Below are 21,551 nucleotides of genomic sequence, written 5' to 3'. Positions count from 1 at the left end.
TATTAATTGAATTTACCATGGATAAGGATTGGATGAAAACATCTAGATCTAGTGCTGAATATAATATCGGGGTTGATAAATTTATAGAATTCGCCTTATCCAATTTAGCCCACAACAATAGAATCATCTGCCCTTGTAAGAACTGTGGAAATAGATATTGGTTAGGTGAACATAAGGTTCGTGAGCATTTGATTTGTGATGGGTTTTTGGCCGGGTATGCCTCATGGATTCATCATGGAGGAAGCATGTCGACTTCCAAGCCAAGTGTTGCCTCAAGTTCACATCATGAACAAAATGATGACATGGACCAAATGCTGCTCGAAGGCCTTGGGATGTACGACAGTCGTACTTTAGGGACAGATGATGGGGCAGAAGATGATTTGGATGTTGATGCTGAAGCATATTATAAGTTGGTAAATGATGGAAGTCAAGAGTTATATCCAGGTTGCAAGAAGTTCTCAAAGCTGCAATTTCTTGTCAGACTTCTAAACATAAAGAATATATGGGGAATAAGTAATGGTTGCTTTGATGAGATTTTAACACTTATGAAGGAAGTATTGCCAAATGCTGAAGCCTTGCCGAAGAATTTCCACGATGCCAAGAAATTTGTCAAAGCCATTGGTGTTGGATGAAAAGATGTTGGTTTACCTCTTCTCATGTTGTGATTTGCTACTTTGCCCTCTAATCGCCATGTGCAAGATGATGTCTAACATGATTTTGTAGCATGGATATGATAGGCACCTGAATGCAAATGTATATATTGCAACACGCATGTATATATATATATATATATATATATATATATATATATATATATATATTGAAAATCGATATAGAAACTTACATGTTTTTCTTTTGCAGGTCCAAATGCATGGACAGGTTTTGGTGTAATCCATTCTCAGGTTGTGTTTTTCCTCATTGCAAATATATGCGAGCCTCACAGGATGACAGGAGCAAGCCACTCAGTAGATCAATGATGTTTATTGTCTTGTAAATCATAAATATACCATTGATTGTGATAGCATATCTTACAAACTTAATTACCATTGAGATGATTCGTGAACCACTTAATGTGTGATTGAATTGGAATTGGGAATTATTGTTCTATATTGTTTTTGGAGATATATGTGATGTGTTATGTTATTTCCTGTTAAAACATTCATATGGTGGGATGAGCCTATATATGCATGTACTGTACTATTTGAGGCATTTTAATAATGTGCCTAAAAAGAAAAGTAAAGGCATTGTAAAAAATGCCTTGAAAATAAATTAGGGGCATATGTTAAAATACCTCGGAAGAAATTATTGGCACAAGTCTAAATGCCTCAAATGTGTATAAAAAAGTGCCTTCATCTATACTTATGAAGGCATTTTAAAAAAGTGCCTTAAAATGTCTTTCCCTATAGCAGTATATCCAACACTTTTTTAAGTGCCTTTTTTAAGTATTGGAGGTATTTTTTTTAATAGTTAAGGCATTCTTAAATGCCTCCAAATCCTATCCATCCTGTAGTGTGTATGGATATACTTATATGCTGGGGGGCCGGCCTGGGCACTGGGCAGTAGTGAGTAGCAATCGGAGTCGGAGATAGTGTGTTTCCTCTCTCTCTCTCTCTCTCTCTCCAATCTCTCTTCGGCCGGTGCACAGGACAACAAAAACCGCCATCTTTGCTCTTCGCTGTGTTCTCAAGGGTGAGAAGAAACCATCCGTGTTTTTGGGAGAAATTTTCAACTCTAGGAATGACTTATTTTGTAATATTCTCTTCTCTTTCTCTTTGCATCACAAATCCACAGGTTAACAATATTAGTAACAGTTCAAGAATATGAATAAATAACCTTCTTATAGTTCAATTGAAAAATATTAGTATCAAACAAACAATAATCTCCTAGTTAGTAAAACATCCGAGGGCAACTACTTCCCACAGCTGATAATATCATTATACCATACCAATTCGTTATGTATGGATGATGGATAAGATCCTATGAACAGAGAGCCAATTTGAAACTTCCAATGGATTTATGGAACAATCCGGTTCGAATAGAAATAATGTGCTCCACAAGCACGTAAGGAGGATAGATGCCCAATTTATAGCGGCCAAGTTGATACCTCCAGCAAGCAGCTAGCTACAATGTTTTTCACACACACTCCAAAAACAATTGAGAGCCCAGAATAAGCTGATTATCTACCAAAAAAAATCTCAAACTACACAGGGCTTCTTTCTGTTAACTTCCAACATCTAAAGCTCCTGTCAAATTCATGCCTTCTAAAGCTACCTTTTCCTGCGCTTGGAAGACTTCACTGTCAACGTCCTTGGCGCTTCATCAGACATCTTAAATTCAACATACTGCTCCTGCACAACCGACCAAGGAAGAGCAGGATTCGTGTTACATATGTTCTGTTTGAAAATAATGCGAGGAATGTAAATCACGGGATTATCTGCCATTTTGGAGAAGGACAGATACAGACCTCCTCCCACTTTTTCTGGAGCTGCAAAAGCTCTTTACAGCATGCCACACACTCAGCATGGTAAGCAGCAGCCAGTTCTTTAATCAAGGCCTTCCTTTTGATTATTCCTATCACTTCAAAACACCATGGCATTATATACAAGCACAAGAATGCTGGCAACTATTTTACAAATGAAAAATGTTTTTTAGATTTTGCAAGCAATGCATCAACAGAACTCAATATATCTCTAATACTATAATGAGGCCAGTGTACCATGTGAAAATCATGGAGAGATAAAGCTTTGACATTTCATAACTCACTCATGACAATATACTAGCAAGGTAGCTAGTACATGCATAACAATTGTACTTCTATTCAGTATCTGGTAGGATAGGATACCTGCTCCAATCATTTATATAGAGTCAAATTTTTTGCAACTAGACTTACTCCATGCCAAATAAACTGAGATGTTGGTTCAAGAATTACCATCCTATGCACATCTCTCAGAAAGCTTTATAAGTGAACTGAATTATGGACCAAGGGCTACGAAAATTGAGGCCATGGCCATGGCATTTGATAGGATCTTTGTGCATTCCTAGTTGTGCTGCAGATGTTTATTTCGTGTGACTGTGAGATTTCCAATTTGATTCGTGGCGAATTGTTAGTTAGCAATACTAGTTTACAAAACCTGAACCCTCTAAAGCAAATCAGTATGAGTCGTGATTTGTTATACTCTAGTACCGAATAGGAGTAACCAAATCTAGAGCACGAACACAAAAGGTAACAAAAATTAAAGGTGCGTGAGAAAGAGAGAGACCCTTACTTCGGCTGGGATCGAAGTGTTGCTCGTCGGGCTTCTTCTCCCCGTTGGCCGTCGGCTCCCCGCTGCCGCTCGCGCCGTCCATGGGATGGGAGGCGGAAGATCGCGGCGGTTAGGCCTTTGCTTAGATCCAACCAAACAAGCCAACACCCAGGAAAGGGGAAGGCGACAGAGCCGAGCCGGTTCTCTGGATGTGTATTTGTTGGGATTTCTCGCTTCTAGGTCGCCGGCGAAAAGGGGCTCGCTGGCCGGAGACGAAGACGGAGACGCAGATGGAGACGAGAGTGACAATGGCGGCGGCGGACGCAACGCTCCGTCGGCCTCGAGTAGGAAAGTGAAGGAAACCAACACAAAAGAGGAAGTATATGGGCCTCAGCCCGGCCCATGTACAGTTTTTTTGCATAAGCCTCTCGAGCGGCCCAACTACTACACTTGGACTCTTTCTCTCTCATTCCACTTCTTGCTCGCCGCCGCCGCCGCCGCCGCCGGCGAAGGGGATCGATCGGATGGGGACGTCGGTGCAGGTGACTCCGTTGAGTGGAGCGTACGGTGAGGGACCCCTCTGCTACCTGCTCGCCGTCGATGGCTTCCGCTTCCTCCTCGACTGCGGCTGGACCGACCTCTGCGACCCCTCCCACCTCCAACCCCTCGCCAAGTACGCTTCCACCATTTTCGCCCTAACTCTCCTCTTGGCTAGTCGGGGTCAGCTGCTTTGGTGCTAGTCTTTCTCCTTTGCCGCATGCTGCGATGAGTTCGGATGGGATGGGGATGGAGTTGCCATGCGCGCCACCTGCTCGTTCAATTGCCTACACTTGGAGACAGTGAAGGGTTCTCCGGCTCTGCTGTGATTTTGTCATCTTAGGGTTATCTGTGTTGCTATGTAACGAATGAGATCGTCGGTTTAGGAGATTGATTTGCCTCAACTGAATTGCTGAGTCCGACAGGTGTTCGGGTGTGCTTGTGCATAGTCAGGCTTGGTGCATGTTATGCACTTGTGTTGGTGGGTCCGTGTGCACGAACGCATATGCACTTCTACATTGTGCCCATGATCCTGCATCATACCATATGGACTACTTACTGATGTGTTGTTTATGTATGACCTTAATTGTTAATTAGTATGTGCGAAAGATGTAGCTCGAGTTTCTAAACCGTGCTTAATATTGCTTCTCAAGCTTGTCTTACTGGGCGTTGCCCCTCAACATTTCATGTGGTTTTTACATGGAACCTTCAGTAATTGCTTTCATTTGCTTAAATGGTGAATATCTATCTTAAGGCAATTATAGAGTGGCATGATCAAGGCAATTTTTTGCCTCCCTGTAATAGATAGCCTGCTTTCAGGTTGAACTCTGACTCATATTTATATTTATTTTTCTATGCTGAATAAACTTATTCTTGTTCGTCTTCCTTGATTGTTGAGTAATCATGGCATAGATTTAGTAGCAATTATCTCACCAGTTTGGTACTAGTAGCCTCAAAATCATGCAAAAGTTCCATTTTAAGCTCCCATGATCTTTGTTGTTCAATTATTCAAATTACACATCTGTAAAGATTGAAGGGAACACTTGAACATGTTTCAGTATTTTTATGGATTATGAATTTGATCAGTATTTTTTTTTCAGGGTTGCACCAACAATAGATGCAGTTCTTTTGTCTCATGCCGATACCATGCATCTAGGAGCTTTGCCATATGCTATGAAACATCTCGGACTATCTGCACCAGTATATGCCACAGAACCTGTATTTAGACTTGGCATTTTAACCTTGTATGATTACTTTATATCACGACGGGTAAGCTTTCTAGTGTCCATTTTAACCTCTTGTTTGTTTCATTGCATATAGTGGATCTAACCATTCTTTATTTTCCTTTGCAGCAAGTTTCAGATTTTGACTTGTTTACTTTGGACGATATTGATGCTGCATTCCAAAATGTTGTTAGATTGAAGTACTCACAGAACCACCTTTTGAATGGTCAGTAAGCATGCTGTTGATGTATATCCTTTGCTAAATTACATCCTCTTACATACTATTGATTGGCAGATAAAGGTGAAGGAATAGTTATTGCTCCACATGTTGCTGGGCATGATTTGGGTGGCACGGTATGGAAGATAACAAAAGATGGGGAGGATGTTGTTTATGCTGTTGACTTCAACCATCGTAAAGAGAGGTTAAATCCTTCCTTTGTCATTTTCTTGTCATTTTAGTTTTCTCTTTATTAGCAAATAATAACAGCAATGTGCTTTTCCAGGCATTTGAATGGTACTGCTCTTGGATCATTTGTACGGCCAGCTGTTCTGATAACTGATGCATACAATGCCTTGAACAACCATGTCTACAAAAGGCAGCAGGATCAAGATTTCATTGGTACAACACTGGACATGTTATTATCATAGCTCTCTATCTCTATCTCTTTTTCAAATGCTTTCAGCTCTAGCATTACTACTATACCCACACAGCCATGGTTGCAGGTAACAGCTCATGATAATTTTGTTGGAAGCTGTTTTTTACTTATGTTTTCTCCATCAAAGTAGCACTGATGAATATATCTTCTATTTTCCAAATTTGCAACTTGGACACAACTTTTTTTATTTCTCAATTATTTTTTAGTGCTACACATTGTTGAGTTCAATAATAAACTATTAATATTTTAGACTCCAAATATATGTTATCGTGTATATGGTTTGTTTTAGTTACTGTATGGGAATCCTCTTGTGATGTCTAATTGACATCCTGTTTCATGCAGATGCATTAGTGAAAGTTCTAACTGGTGGTGGTAGTGTGTTACTGCCGATTGATACAGCTGGTAGAGTTCTTGAAATTCTTTTGATATTGGAGCAGGTGAAATCTTGAAGGTCTTGTTCTCGTACTGTTTTATTTTGTTATGTCAATAATATGTTCACCTTTTGTCTTGATTTATTGCAGTACTGGGCTCAACAGCATTTGATCTACCCTATCTACTTTCTGACAAATGTTTCTACGAGTACTGTTGATTATGTCAAGAGTTTTCTTGAATGGATGAATGATTCAATCTCAAAGTCTTTTGAACACACTAGAGACAATGCCTTCCTATTAAAGTACGAATGATTCTTGTTACTTTCCTTTTTTTCAGTTCATTGTTTTGTTTTATTCTGTGCATATTGACAATTGCTATGCATTGCAAGCCTGAAGATTCATGATGAGCTTATTATTTTACATTTCAACAGCCCAATAGACATGTTTCCTCTATTACTTTCTCCTTATGGAGTCATATTTATATTTTATCTCATTGGGCTGTCCTGTTATTACAATACTGTATTATCAGAGCCAATTCAACTGCCTCTTTTCCTGAATCAGCGCTATACTATTATTTGTTTATAAACTTCATATATAACTTTCTTAAGAACGATATTTGTATGATTGTTTTGTTTAGTTTCTACAACTTTTGTTTTTTCTGTGTTGCAGATGTGTTACACAGATAATAAACAAAGATGAGCTTGAAAAGCTGGGAGATGCACCAAAGGTTAGAGTAACATTTATTTCCTCCATACTGTCGGAAATGTGAATTTAACAAACATTTAGCAGGTGGTTCTAGCATCCATGGCAAGCTTGGAGGTTGGCTTTTCTCATGACATATTTGTTGATATGGCAAATGAAGCAAAGAATCTAGTACTTTTTACTGAGAAGGGACAGGTAAATCCATGTACTCAATATATCTGGATGGTTTATTTCTTTCTCAGCACATACATTCAATAACTAGCTACATACAAACCATTATAGCTTCAAACCTGTAAGTGACAAGTAGTCCAACACCTTGAAGGGGCCTTAGCAAATTGATTGCTACAACCTACATGAAACTTTTAAAATTTGTGTAAACAACATGAATCTTGATGATGAATCCAAACTTACGTCACGTTAACCATATCCTCTCTGCCTTCATGTTCCATAGATTTCTGTATTTGCAAAAACTGATCAAACATTTGTGTTGTTCTCACTCAGCAAAAGAATTCTAGCATCATATATCTATGTTCTACAGCTATCTAATTACAAAGTATCCCATTCCAGTTTGGGACACTAGCTCGCATGCTCCAAGTAGATCCACCTCCAAAAGCTGTAAAGGTCACTATGAGCAAGCGAATTCCTTTAGTTGGTGATGAGCTGAAAGCTTACGAAGAAGAACAAGAACGGATAAAAAAGGAGGAAGCGCTAAAGGCCAGTCTAAACAAAGAGGAGGAAAAGAAGGCGTCTCTTGGATCAAACGCAAAGGCTTCTGATCCCATGGTTATTGATGCCAGCACATCTCGCAAACCATCCAACGGTATAGCTAGGCTGCGTTTGTAAGACCTTTACGATCTGATGCAATATATTATATGTGGTTAACAACCCTTCTTGGCTCTGTGGTTCCATCAGCTGGTTCAAAGTTTGGCGGGAATGTGGATATTCTCATTGATGGATTTGTCCCTCCATCATCAAGTGTTGCTCCAATGTTTCCTTTCTTTGAAAATACTTCTGAATGGGATGACTTCGGTGAGGTTATCAACCCTGAAGACTATCTGATGAAGCAAGAAGAAATGGATAATACTTTGATGCCCGTAAGTTTGCTTATGTACTTTTTTTCTTTTTTTTACAATCGGAACCCTGTGGCCAGATGGTTTAATTTTGCCTGGAGCATATCAGCCAACTATGTTTAGGGTTTTCTTTCTTGGAACCTGAAAAAACTTGAAATGCCAACAAAATAAACTTGAATGTCAATGTTTTCATGAATTGTTTTCAGGGTGCTGGGGATGGTATGGATAGTATGCTTGATGAGGGCTCAGCACGCCTACTCCTTGATTCTACACCCTCAAAAGTTATTTCCAACGAGATGACTGTAAGTTTTTTTTCCCATTTACTTCATTTTGTCTGTCTGTTTATTTATTTCTAGAAAAATCTTTACTTCTATTTAATTATGATCAACATTTTTAGGTGCAAGTCAAGTGTTCATTAGCATATATGGACTTTGAAGGTCGGTCTGATGGGCGCTCTGTAAAATCTGTTATTGCTCATGTGGCCCCATTAAAACTTGTAAGTGCTGGAAATACCCTTCTTTTAGCATCCATGATTTAGGATTTAGAATTTATACTTTTTGACACATGATTATCTCCTTCTTGGAACATATATTTTTCTCACGTATATAGCTTGTCCCTTTTCAACAAGAAATTAGTTTGAAATTCCCTAAACCTATTTACTGATTATTATTGATGCCCTTGAGCTATGGAAACCATTTACAAATACAATTATTTACATTTCCGTTTATTTCTTGAGGGTAAACATGCCATCACATACTGAAGCTCCTGTTACATTTTCAGGTTTTGGTTCATGGATCAGCAGAAGCTACTGAGCATTTAAAAATGCATTGTTCGAAGAACTCAGACTTGCATGTTTATGCTCCTCAGATAGAAGAAACTATTGATGTGACATCAGATTTATGTGCTTACAAGGTCTGTATAACGTTTATGTTAACAGCCAAACTCTTATTATGTGTGACGGGCAGACGTTGCCTGATGCTGGTGTCCAATTCTTATCCGATGACTTAAACAACATGAGGCAAAACTGAATAGTTGCCATTTACCAATCATTTTTACTGCACTATCACTGTATCATATATTTCCATACATACACAAACTTATTCACTATCTTTGTAATTTCAGGTACAACTTTCGGAGAAGTTAATGAGTAATGTTATTTCTAAGAAGGTAAGAGCATTGGTTTCCTCCTTCACTATTAATGTATTTTATCCTTCAACTGGTGCTAATAAATCTCCTTGATGTGGACGCTATCAGATGATATAAACTTGAACCAAATTAAGCTATCAAACTGATTTTTTTTGCTTATAAAGTGAGCCAGATTCCCAGGACCATTCATGTTTCAGTAGTAATAAGATTATAACCAGAAAAGGCAGAACTTCTTCTATTGTTGCAAAAATGTTACTTCATATGCAATATGTATATGAATGACCGAGGTCCTTCCAATGCAGTTTTGAGAAATGATTGATTCCATACTGGTTACTGGATGGTCCATTCTGTTGCCCTAGTCAGTCGAATGTTTTTCAGCATAAGAAGCCTTTCATGACAAAATTGTCTGTGAACCAGATACCACAAGCCTGTGATTATTTCTTTTTTTTTTTGCCCATACAAGTATATGAATGACCGAGGTCCTTCCAATACAGTTTTGAGAAATGATTGATTCCATACTGCTTACTGGATGGTCCATTCTGTTGCCCTACTCAGTTGAATGTTTTTCAGCATAAGTAGCCTTTCATGACAAAATTATCTGTGAACCTGATACCACAAGCCTGTGATTATTTTTTTTTTTTGCCCATACAAGTATACAACCTTTGGGGGCTAACCTGAAACTGCACTTTGTTGTTATGGATTAGCAGTAAGAAAGCACTAACACTGGCACTCTGTGCAGTTGGGTGAGCATGAAATTGCATGGGTAGATGCAGAGGTTGGAAAAACAGATGACAAGCTTACTTTGTTGCCCCCGTCGTCAACTCCAGCAGCCCACAAGTCAGTTCTTGTAGGTGATTTGAAATTGGCTGATTTTAAGCAATTCCTGGCAAATAAAGGTTTGCAGGTAAGTTTTCATTTTCAAATATGTTAGTACTGTATAATATTAAGTTCCTGGATATACTGGCCCTTCACGTTTCAGTGTTGAGAGAGAGAGAGAGAGAGAGGGAGGGAGGGAGGGAGAGAGAGAGAGAGAGAGAGCATGTCCTGACAGTTACAACTGTTACTCCTGCTCCCATACAGAACCAGTTGTTAGATGGCTCCTCTTAGGAGTACACTTAATATTGTTTGCATAACTTACTAGTAGCTGGAATACCAAAATCGATTAACAAAACTGTAATAGGCTAACTTGGAAGCAGATGTTAACCAGGCTGTAAGCATGAGTAATTATAGCTGTTGATACATTCTGAAACCATTGAAATTCAGGGCTAAGAGATTTCTTGCAGGTTGAATTTGCTGGTGGTGCTTTACGGTGTGGTGAATACATCACACTGCGCAAGATTGGTGATGCTGGCCAAAAGGTAAGTAGTGGTGAAGTAGCATCCAGTATATCGCTGTGAACATGTTATTGCCAGGCTTTGATCCGCTGCGGCTGTTCAAGGACAGCATGCTATACTGATTTCTCATTTCCCTCTTGAAAACCGTTGAATTGCGATCAGTCGTCGCGTCGGTTTCAAGTGGTTTTGTTTGTGAATGTACTGACGTGACTAAATTATGGTGTGGGTTGCAGGGCAGCACAGGTTCCCAGCAGATTGTGATCGAAGGGCCCCTGTGTGAGGACTATTACAAGATTCGTGAGCTTCTTTACTCTCAGTTCTACTTGTTGTAAAATGTAATGGACCGGACTATGGCATCTCTTTCCTTTCGTGTTGATGTTGTTGTACACGGAGGAACCGTTAATCCATTTGGATCTGAGCGCCAGAATATGCTGTTTGTTGCTCTCCCGAGATCCCTTTTTAGTTTTAGTTAGCTTATTTTAGAGAGTAGTAGACCCAAGAGGTGTGTTGATGAGACAATTTCAATATATATGCTTTTTGTATATTATTGTACACTTGATAATGGTTCATTCCTGAATCCTGATGTTGACTTTATTACTGTCGAAAACGCTGGACTTGTGCTATTATATATAGAGAGAGTACGAGTAGGTGTAGATGGAAAAGAAAATAAAAGGATCCAAAGTAGGTACGTATACACGACTTTGAATGATCGATACGATGATATTTTAAGTGTGACAATAGAAGCTCTCTCAGGTCGTTTCCTCCTAGCATATGATTCGATCAAGTGGTTCTGTTGGATGGAATTGTCAACAGTGCTTATTAGCAGCAGATATACTCCTAGTCCTAGTTAACAGTGAGTGAAGTACAGTTGGAGTTGATCCCCATTTCGTCCATAGAAGCTCTCCTAAAAGAGACAACAAGAGCGAGTGAGCGAGCGAAATACCCACTGCCATTCATTCTACCAAACCAAATCAAATTCTCGCTTCTTCTTGGACGCCGGGAACACCAAACCAACGAACAAACGGCGAATCCAAGTTTCGATTCGATTCGGTTCGGTTCCAACTCCAATCCGCGGCGCCGGCGGCAACAATGGCGGCGCTCCACGCACTCCAGCGATCTCAGTGGAGAATGAGGACTGAGGAGTAGTGATCTCGAATCGTGCAGAGCAGGGCTCCGCCTCCAGGGCAGAGGCATGTCTCTCGCCTGCGGGCTCCCGCTGCTGGAATGCGTCTACTGCCTGGGATGCGCGCGGTGGGCGTGGAAGCGGTGCCTCCACTCCGGCGACCGCGACAGCGCCACCTGGGGCCTCGCCTCCGCCGACGACTTCGCCCCCGTCCCGCGCCTCTGCCGCCTCATCATGGCCAACTACGACCACCACCCCTGCCACCCCCTCGACGCCCGCTGCGTCGTCCGCCGCCGCACCTACGCCGACACCCGCGGCCGCGTCACCCCCTACCTCCTCTACCTCGACCACCCCAACTCCGACATCGTCCTCGCCCTCCGCGGCCTCAACCTCGCCAGGGAGACCGACTACGCCCTCCTCCTCGACAACCGCCTCGGCAAGCGCCGCTTCCATGGCGGCTACGTCCACAACGGCCTCCTCCGCGCCGCCGCCTGGGTTCTCGACGCCGAGTGCGACCTCCTCCGGGACCTCCTCGCCGACCACCCCGACTACACCCTCACCTTCACTGGCCACTCCCTCGGCGCCGGCATCGCCGCCATGCTCACCGTCGTCGTCCTCCTCAACCTCGACAAGCTCGGCACCAATCTCCACAGGAGCCGCATCAGGTGCTACGCCATGGCGCCTGCCAGATGTATGTCGCTCAATCTGGCTATCAGATATGCCGACGTTATCAACTCTGTTGTCCTGCAAGTGAGCCCAGCGTTGTTCCCCCTTTTCAATTCCTGCTATACTTGCTTATTCCTCCTCACCATTCCTACCACATCACACTTGATCTGCATTCTTCATCTTCTGTCTCAACAAAATAATTATAGCTCCTTATTGACAGGATGATTTCTTGCCTCGGACAGCCACTCCTTTAGAAGACATTTTCAAGTCAATCCTATGGTACATATATGCCCATGCCCACCAATCTTTTACAAAAGTAGCGTTACACAATTCTACACTGGTCATACAAGGCAGCACTATCACATATATGATTCCAGTCACATTTAATTTTCCTTTTACAGTAAATACCATCACTACCTTTCTGCTTGTTAATTCCAATTGTCGAGATGGCTTCCATAGGCAGATCGGTAACATATGTGCTCATCCATTGTTTCATTTGCTAACTGATGTTGTTATTACTTAAGCTGGCTTGTGTGGCTAATAATTGCCTGAAACTTATGCGATTGCACAATATTTCTTGTTGGATGTCTATGTAAGAGCTTTGTAGGGACCTAAAGAAGTTGATGCCGTTTACTTGTGATTTTCAAAGTTATAGAAAGTTTCTCTGTTTATACTTCAGTAATCACAGCTAGTATCTGACTTGACCCAAGCAATTAGCAGCTAATAGCTGATATGTATAGTATGACTTGAGGAAGGAAATAGAGGATCTGATGGACAGTGCAAATGCACCAGTGAGTTAGAAAAGTGGAGATAGAAAATGACATTTAGTTTGGGATGGGGTGGTTGATCCGATTTTTTCTGTTTCTCTGCTTGTAGCAATGCTATGCAGTAAGTTGGATGTAGCTTCATTTCTCCTTCCAGCTTATTGGGTTCAAACAAGTTTAAACTTGGATCATCTCCTCTTTTTTGGCAGCTTGCCCTGCCTGCTGTGTATCAGATGTTTGAGGGACACTTGCATACCTGAAGATGCTATGTTAAAAGATCCAAGGAGGCTTTATGCACCAGGTCGGATATATCACATTGTAGAGAGAAAAATGTTCAGGTACTCCCTTTTTTCTTGTTTGTTTGGTGTTTTACAACTCAAAAATATCTTGAGGCCCCTCTTGAAATATATAATTTGCTGACTGTACTGATATTAAAAGGTTAATGGCTTGTTTGGTAGGATTTTGATAGTAGTCAGGTCTATTAGACATAGAAGAGATGCTATGCTAGTAGCTTTGATTATTGAACTTTATTGTGCCAAGAGGACGTGCAAATAACATATCATTCCATTTATGCTGTCCGTATTAAATTACTAATTCAGCTATTTCAAACTAACACCGCTAGCCATGCAGTCAATACTAGAATACACTGATGTCCCATGATATCAAGTATACCAATTAATTTGATCTGGTTTTTCTTGATAATTTATTAATGTTTTGTCTTGTTCAGATTACTACTCTTTTGTTACAATAGAGATTTCCAAGCATGATCATAAACGAACTTGTTCCTGAATTCCAGGTGTGGAAGATACCCCCCAGTGGTGAAAACAGCTGTGCCTGTGGATGGTAGATTTGAGCATATAGTTCTTTCCTGCAATGCCACAATGGACCATGCCATTATTTGGATCGAGAGGGAAGCACAAAAGGCGTTGGATGTAAGAAACCGTATATTGCCAACCTTTGTTTCTGTGGATTACAACTTACAAGCATGTAGCACAGGCGTTTTTACATCCCATTGTGGTTGAGACGGCGTCGTTAGATTCATCTTGCAAGTTGCTTGTTAAATGTCTGATGGTGACCATGGCTGTGCATATGAACAGTTGATGCTTGAGAGGGAGAAGACAATGGAGGTGCCATCGGAGCAGAGGATGGAGAGGAACGAGAGCCTGCAGAGGGAGCACGTAGAGGAGCACAAGGCAGCTCTGCGCAGGGCTGTGACGCTCTCGGTGCCGGACGCTCGGTCGCCGTCGGCTTACGGCACCTTCGGCGAGCAGCCGGAGAGAAGCGAGAGCTTCCCGCCGGTGTCAGCGATGGCCAGGCAGCGTATGAGCTGGAACGACCTCATCGAGCGGGTCTTCGACAGGGACGAGTCAGGCCACATTGTGCTGCGCAGCTCACCTTCTCCCTAGCTGTGCCTGTACATTCCATTCCATCCTCTTTCTTCTTCCTTTCCTTCCCCTGGTATGCACCTTTTCATCATCTCTTTTTATTTATTTATGTATATGCAACTTCAACTTCTGCTGTTATTTTTTCTTCCTTATTATTCATTCATGGTATCTACCGACGCATTTTTTGTTGTCCATATTTCTCTTGTATGTATATCTGCCTAGTGGTGGGTACGCTTTTCCTTTTGTTTTACATCTTTTTGTGCCCAACTTGTATGCTCACACTAGAAAGAAGAAAACATTGTTTTCTAGAGGAATTGTAAGCCGTTGTTATAAAATATTCATGTAAAATATGGGGAAAACTCAGAGAAATTCTCGGTACTGATGAGCAATGCAATGTTTTGACAGTAAGAAACATGCATTTCTCATACACTGTAGAAAAGACCCAAAAAAAAACACATGTATGTATTGTATACAGCCAAGATCCTCGAGTGACATTCCACCAACAAATACAAACGCATACACCGCGAGAACCTTTGCTAACTCCATTAATGTCGCTTGCTCCATGATAAACATGCATCAGCACATTCTATTCAATACAGCCTCAAATCTTTCAGAAGGATACCACCTGCTCACCCAATCCTCATCTCATGACAAATCATGTCTGCCGCATCGACAGAAATACACCTGCTTCCAACCTCATTCCGAATGAAACCATCAATTTTCTGCATGACAACCCTTTGCCAAGGGTATGCTTTACACCATGGAGCCAAACCCTCTATAGTTCAAAAATCTGCTGATGGTATACTACAACAACCTACGAAACAAAAATGGCATCTCTGTTCCCCCATCATAAGCCATAAGGCCTATGCCAATTACAATGGCATGTATATATATGTATGTATGTAAGAACCCTGAACACAACTTATACCTGTAGATCGAGAACTGCTTCACCTGCAAACAAACATGACAAGATTCATAAGTCTGAGGTTTACGTCAGGTGGAACCACTGTCAGTAAACATGGTCTGCTAAGCCTACCATGCATTCTCTTAACGAAACGCTCAAATTCCACAAAATTAGCTCTCTCGAAGAGGACTTTGGTGAGCCTCAGGTACGTGAATCCTAGTAAATGCCTCCCATCTGGATCATTCAGTGGCTTTGCATTCTCCAAAATTTTGTTAAAGCCATCTCTATCGTAGCAAGGCAGAGCATTCTCACTAGCTACTGGTATGCCAGCATCCCATGCAGCATTTAGCACCTGAAAATCGATACGTCCAATTGATAAGGCATTGACATAACAACAAGATAGCTGGTCTCAGCTAAACAGAAAAAAAATACATTAGCCTACTAAGCTGCTACCAGGTAGATGAGAAAGCAAAACAGCAACCATGGCTAGGATGATGGAAAGTTCCCTACCTGCCATACAAGGCCCTCTGGATCTGCAAAGGCCTCAGGAAATACCTCATGCTGATCCATAGTGCGCAGTTCAACACATGTAAAGTTCAAAGCTGCACCATGTTTTTTCAGTACAGCAGCAATTGAGGCATAACCATCACGGTTGCATGGGTTATAAAACCCAGCAGTCAATTCAGCAGCATGACTGGCAGTTTTGTACCACCAGTGTACACCTGAAACCTGTCATACCACAAAGTGTAAACCAAGCTTGATGTCAAACCTATAGGATTAGGATGCTGGAAACAGGGATACGTGCCCCCAGAAGAATGGTCAAATACTGAAAACAGTTGTGCACTTCATTCATTAACAACAAGAAGTTAACTGACCTTAACAGCAATATCTGAACCTTCAAAAGCCAACCTGGCTAACATCAATACACGGTCAGCATGATCCACCAACACCTGGGAATACCAATTGAGGAAAAAACGACCATAGTAGCTATCATAATCTCCTCCGTCAGAGAAAAATCCAGTCAGATTTGGCTCAGAATTATAATGGCCTGCACTGTCTGGCGCTCTTGCCCATATGGTATGTCCTCGTGCTTCTGCAGCTCTTCTTAAACTTTTCTGTAAGTATCTGTCGTAGCACTGCAGCAAAATACATTCTCAAGTGAACCCTCTTGTTGTATAAGAAAACTTTACAAGGGTAAATAGCCTGAATCTGGTGCTCTTGCCCAGATCATTAAGTGACGGTTGTCAATTCATCAATGAGTAGATATTGAACCCAAAAATTGTTGGGTCGACGGAAGGATTAGGCCGACCAAATTTCATTAAGATAGGATATTGAACCCAAAAAAGAACGCAGGAGAAGAACAGAGTGTGAAGGGTGAAGTTTTACCTGAAATTCTCCAATGCCAGGGTATTTCCACCCATGTTTTGCTGGATAAGACGGATACCTCAACTCTCCACAAGCCCCTAGCCCAATCTCAATTTCTGAAATGATACCATCCTCAAAATATTCATCAAATTCTACTCGGAAGCTTCTCATGTAGTCAAAGTATACCTAAATCAATAAGGGATGAAACAGATAAACACATAAACACAACGGATTGTGATCTTCCCATTAAGAATTAGTGGATTGCGTAATTAGAGAAGTGGGTAGAATACCTCGACCCCTGTCCGTCCTTGAAGAACCCTTTCTTTATCAATGCCCCATGAAAGGCACTCCGTGTTACGCCTGCCAGCCCTGTCGGTGAAGTAGATATCTGGATTGCTTCTTCCGATCTCTGTTACCCAATGTGGGAGAGGAATAGACACATCATCTCCAACATTGCCTCCACACTCATGGAATGACATGACCACCTAAGTAAGTATTTTGACAAGATATTAAAAGAAACACCATGAAAGAAAGGGTAAAATTGGAGAGGATAAATGAATAGATCCTGTATTAGCACGGTACTGAAATCTGAAATGCGCATAAACACCAAAACATGATTAACAACAAAGGGTGACATGCATGACAATATAATGTGGAGTGGAGGAATAACCTGCAGCTTGAGCTTGAGCTCCCTGATCATATGGAAGAGTCGCTTGTAACCGGTCCAATTGTACTCCTGCGGCCTGTGGGCCTCGACATTCCCCCACCAGCAGTCGACCATGACCCCATCGACGCCGGCAGCCTTGAGTACCCGAAGCTGGCCCACCAAGACGTCGGCGTCGACCACCTCGCCATTACCATTGACCACTCCAAGCTACAGACAGCAACATACATACATAAGAGCGGGCGGCGTGGTGCGAGGAAGAGAATGGAAGGAGAGATGTACCTACCGGGAGCATGACATAGACGGGGACGTATGGCGTTCCGGCGAAGTCGCGCTCCGGTGGGCGCGGGGGCAGCAGATCGGGCACCTGCAGTGAAGCCAGCTAGGTTGAATGCCCGTACGTAACGTACTAGTAGTAGCTGATAGAAGAAGAAGAAGAAGAGGTACCTCTTGGGGGTCCATGGACGGGAGGGAGAGGAGCGGGTCGGGGAGGGCGTGCGGCGAGATGATCCTGATGGAGGAGGAGCGGAGGGAGGAGATGGGGCGGGCGGCGACGGGGGAGATGGAGATGCCGCGGAGGGGAGGCGCCGGCGAGGAGGGGAGCGGCGGCGCGGCGATGGAGGGGCGGCCTGGCTGGAGGAGGAAGAAGAGCGCAGGAGAAGAAATCATGATTATTATGATTAGCCCAAGCGAGGGGAGGCGCTCGATCGTTGGAACTCGTAAATATAACGATTAGACAGAGAGAGAGAGAGAGAGAGAGAGTTGGGAGTGTGCGCGCGCGTTTCCAGGGAAGGGAAGCCTACGGAGGCCACGAGAGAAGGACTAGACGTTTCCCAACCACCTTTCCCCTTTGCCTCGCGCCCTTGCCCTTGCCCGTGCGTCAATGAATTTGCCACTTTCTCCCTTTTCGGTCTCATGTGCAAACCGACGGTCACCAAACTTTCAATTTTAATTTTTAAATAAATCATTTCTAATAAACGATCTTTATATATTGTGTGCTTAATTTGGACGGTGGTAGCCCTTTAATTTCGGCCTGTCTTTTTACTTGCAAGCTGTAATGCTCCGTCTTTTTTTATGTACCTATTTAATTCAAAATTACCATAATAAGAAATACCCCGTCTCTATAATTTCAGCGTTATATGTCCTTCCAGACAAACATATGCTTCTCCGTAAGTTGGATACGGAAGCCTGATTTAAAATAATAATGAATATATATCTACTCTCCGTGAGGCGAAAAGGGCTCATAGATGAGTTATGAGGGGTGCTTTTGTCATCATTACTTGAAAACATATCTCCTACAGTACCGGATGCGACCTATTTATGACGTCAAAAATAAATAAAATAATGAAAGGAACAGGGTAAATAACTCTCCGGTACTTGGCTTCCAGCTCACTGAGCTCAGGCTCAGCTGCCTGCCAGCCAGCTTTAAACATAGCAGAGCAGAGCGGACAAGGAGAAGAGAAGAGTGGGAGGGAGGGGAACAGACAGGAACACATCTGCTGCTGCATTCGTTCGATTCATACCTGAAGCTGCTGCTGCGTGGGTGGCGGCTGGGAAACGGAGGAGGAGGAGGAGGGGAAGGTGGTGCCGTCGGGGAGGACGACCCAGCCGGCCTCGCGGGCGAGCGCCGCGATGACCTCGTTGATGTCGGCGCGCACTCGCAGGTTGTAGTTGCCGTGCCGCCGGAGCCCCGCCAGGATCCGCGCCGTGATCGCCCGCCGCTGCCGCTCCCGCAGCTTCGTCCGCTCCTTCTCCTCCCGCGCCCGCCCCCGCCGCCCCAACCCCACCTGCTGCTGCTGCTGAAGCGGGGGCCGAGTCTCCTCCTCCCCCTCGTCCTCCTCCTCCAAGTAGTACTCCTCTTCTTCCTCCTTCACCCCATCCTCCTCCATCGCCTGCTGCTGCTGCTGCATCGGGATCTCGCTCGCGCGTGTGGGTGTGTGTGTGGATCCAGATGCCTAGCTAGCTAGGGTTCGACTCGCGCGTGCGACCGTCATATGCCTGGCACGCTCGCGCGTGGGAGCCACACTTGCCTCCCCTCCCCTCCCCGTGGGAGGAAATGCCGAAATGGATAGACGGCCAGGATACGATGAGGAGGAGCCTTTTGCTCCTGCATCCATCCTCACACCACCATTCCTTCATTATTCGCACGCACGCACACGGGCGGCCAGACTAACCAATACTCAAACCGCTTCATTACTCAATAATAATCATTGTACTCCTAATCGTATACGGAGAATTCAGTATTGTTTTGCTCAATCAAAGAGTAGGCACATCAAGCTGGCCGTAAATACAACACGATCCAATAGGTACATGCCATCCCAAACTGACTCATTACGTATATAGCTCTAAGCCCTGTTTAGTTCATACCAAACTTCCCCTAAACTCCCAACTTTCTATCACATCACATCATATTAAAACTTTCATACTCACATAAACTCCTAACTTTTTTTTCAAACTACAAACTCTCCCTAAACTTCTCCTCAATTTCAAAAACTAAACACAGTTCAATGGCAAATTTCTCGACAAACATGCCTAAAAATGCATCATTATTGCCTTGTGCACGAAATTTCCCTACTACCATATTATAATCTTATTAGGCAAAAAATGGCACAATTGTAAGCCTTATATTAACCTTATAAGTATAAAATAACACAAAAATGCTTAAATTGCCCTTCGAGAAAAGAACACACACAACACCAAATTTCACGAGTAGGAAACTCAAGCCTAACAAATTGACTAATTTGACTATTAGTCTTCTGTTTAAAATTTTTAGTCAAAGCCTTTTTTAATAAAAGTATTATACTCGAAGGACAAAAAAAATCATGACTTTTAGCCTTCGGATTACGTGAGTTATAGTTTTCGGTGAAAATGAATGAGTATTAACATTTTGGATATTTAGCTTTACCCTATACTTCACAATTATTAGCCTTGGGCCATTCTAAAATTCGTGAATAGTAAGTTTTGGGAAAGAAATGATTTTTTGCCTTCGGCCTATAATTTTCTCATTTGTAGCCTTTGAAAAAAAATGTATGAATATTTTTTTCAGTCCAAAATGTCACAAGTATTTGCCTGGGGATCATTTGGAACAAATTCATGGATATTAACCTTAGGTTTTTTTTTACCTTCGCCTATACTTACATAAGTTATAGCTTTCGTCCAAAATTACCTTTGGAAACACATGATTATTTTTCTTCGACCCAAATTTTTGTGACTAATCGCATTGGGTTTGTTTCAAGAAAATTCATGAATATTATCTGTAGTACCTTTTTTTTGCGATTTTTGGCTTCGACCGATAATTTATTGAGTTATAGCCTCTAGCCAAAATTCATTTGTATGAACTTTGGAATAAAATACATGAATATTTTCTATGGCCTAAAATTTCATTAGTATTTTGTATTGGGATTGTTGTGCACAAAATTCGTGAATATTAACCTTGGAAACATTTTTTTTGTTGTGTTTTAGCCTTTGGCCTATAATTATGTGTTATACCCTTGTGCCGAAATTAATGAATATTAACCTCTTGAAAAAAAAAGCATGAATATTTTTTGTGGTCCAAATTTTCATGGGTATTAGCCTTGGGATTATTAGGCAGAAAAGTCGTGAATATTAACCTAAGGACAAGAAACTCATGATTTTTCCCCCAAAATTTCATAACTATTAGCCTTGGGTCCGTTCGGAAGAAAATTATTAAATAGTAATCATAGGACGAAAACTTTTGTGATTTTTAGCCTTGGGCCTGACATTTTGGAAAAGAATGCATGAATGTTTATGTCCAGCCCAAAACTTTATGACTATAATTAGCTTTGAACCTGTTCAGAACAATATTCCTAAATATTAACCTGTCTCAAAAGTCAAACTTTCATTAGTACAACATTGAACCCAATTACGTGATTAACCTTGGGTTAAAAATGCTTGAATATTCGCATATGGTCAAAAGTTTCATGGGTATTAACTTTGGGCGCCAAAACACAAAGATATTAGTCTTCTAATACATGGATTTTAATCATTCAGTCAAAACACATGTAATAATTCTTCGCTTTGGGCTCATGTTAAGGAGTGATAATTCTTGACGATAAACTAATTGTTGCCCAAAATCCAAACAAAAAACTTCCCTTCCATCAAGTGTAAAACAAGACTGCTTCAGGAAAAGAGCATGTAAGTAGCATAGTATGTTATTATGGAATCCTCTAATTTTGCAACCAAATTGTTGCCCAAAATCCAAACAAAAAATTTCCCTTCCATCAAGTGTAAAACAAGACTGCTTCAGGAAAAGAGCATGTAAGTAGCATAGTATGTTATTATGGAATCCTCTAATTTTGCAACCGAATTGTTGCCCAAAATCCAAACAAAAAACTTCCTTCCATCAAAGTGTAAAACAATACTGCCTCAGGAAAAG

At 41.9% G+C, this 21,551-nt stretch overlaps 4 protein-coding genes across 6 annotated transcripts; 2 read left to right on the top strand and 2 right to left on the bottom strand.

Moving 5' to 3' along the window:
• Window positions 1-1,986: 1,986 nt before the first annotated feature.
• LOC127784673 (uncharacterized) lies at window positions 1,987-3,583 on the bottom strand. 3 transcript variants are annotated; one of them, XM_052312013.1, is made up of 3 exons: window positions 3,261-3,583; window positions 2,465-2,571; window positions 1,987-2,348 (listed from the first exon to the last, which is right to left on the bottom strand). In XM_052312013.1, exons 1-3 carry the CDS (start codon window positions 3,346-3,348, stop codon window positions 2,268-2,270), a joined length of 276 nt encoding a protein of 91 aa, XP_052167973.1. In that variant the 5' UTR covers window positions 3,349-3,583; the 3' UTR covers window positions 1,987-2,267. The 3 variants fall into 3 exon arrangements, with proteins under 3 accessions (XP_052167973.1, XP_052167974.1, XP_052167972.1); XM_052312014.1 differs by having other exon boundaries at window positions 3,267-3,582; XM_052312012.1 differs by having other exon boundaries at window positions 2,465-2,577; window positions 3,267-3,577.
• Window positions 3,584-3,676: 93 nt separating this feature from the next.
• Window positions 3,677-10,878, top strand: LOC127784669 (cleavage and polyadenylation specificity factor subunit 2). Its single transcript, XM_052312008.1, has 18 exons — window positions 3,677-3,918; window positions 4,883-5,051; window positions 5,135-5,231; window positions 5,301-5,427; window positions 5,509-5,624; window positions 6,004-6,098; window positions 6,183-6,334; window positions 6,702-6,759; window positions 6,822-6,929; window positions 7,302-7,554; window positions 7,647-7,828; window positions 8,011-8,106; window positions 8,202-8,300; window positions 8,585-8,716; window positions 8,927-8,971; window positions 9,690-9,854; window positions 10,234-10,308; window positions 10,518-10,878. Exons 1-18 carry the CDS (start codon window positions 3,770-3,772, stop codon window positions 10,614-10,616), a joined length of 2,217 nt encoding a protein of 738 aa, XP_052167968.1. The 5' UTR covers window positions 3,677-3,769; the 3' UTR covers window positions 10,617-10,878.
• A 282-nt stretch (window positions 10,879-11,160) lies between these two features.
• Window positions 11,161-14,581, top strand: LOC127784671 (uncharacterized). Its single transcript, XM_052312010.1, has 5 exons — window positions 11,161-12,157; window positions 12,294-12,352; window positions 13,047-13,175; window positions 13,634-13,769; window positions 13,935-14,581. The coding sequence occupies exons 1-5, from the start codon at window positions 11,477-11,479 to the stop codon at window positions 14,241-14,243; spliced, it is 1,314 nt and encodes a 437-aa protein (XP_052167970.1). The 5' UTR covers window positions 11,161-11,476; the 3' UTR covers window positions 14,244-14,581.
• On the bottom strand, window positions 14,524-19,216 carry LOC127784670 (beta-amylase 2, chloroplastic-like). Its single transcript, XM_052312009.1, has 10 exons — window positions 18,679-19,216; window positions 17,603-17,788; window positions 17,442-17,522; window positions 17,162-17,365; window positions 16,782-16,976; window positions 16,513-16,677; window positions 16,002-16,262; window positions 15,637-15,855; window positions 15,259-15,478; window positions 14,524-15,173 (listed from the first exon to the last, which is right to left on the bottom strand). The coding sequence occupies exons 1-10, from the start codon at window positions 19,063-19,065 to the stop codon at window positions 15,145-15,147; spliced, it is 1,947 nt and encodes a 648-aa protein (XP_052167969.1). The 5' UTR covers window positions 19,066-19,216; the 3' UTR covers window positions 14,524-15,144.
• Between the last annotated feature and the right edge of the window lie 2,335 nt (window positions 19,217-21,551).

This window comes from Oryza glaberrima, chromosome 9 (genome assembly GCF_000147395.1).
Source record: "Oryza glaberrima chromosome 9, OglaRS2, whole genome shotgun sequence".
NCBI classification, from domain to species: domain Eukaryota; kingdom Viridiplantae; phylum Streptophyta; class Magnoliopsida; order Poales; family Poaceae; genus Oryza; species Oryza glaberrima.
This window is presented reverse-complemented; position numbering and strand designations above follow the sequence as displayed.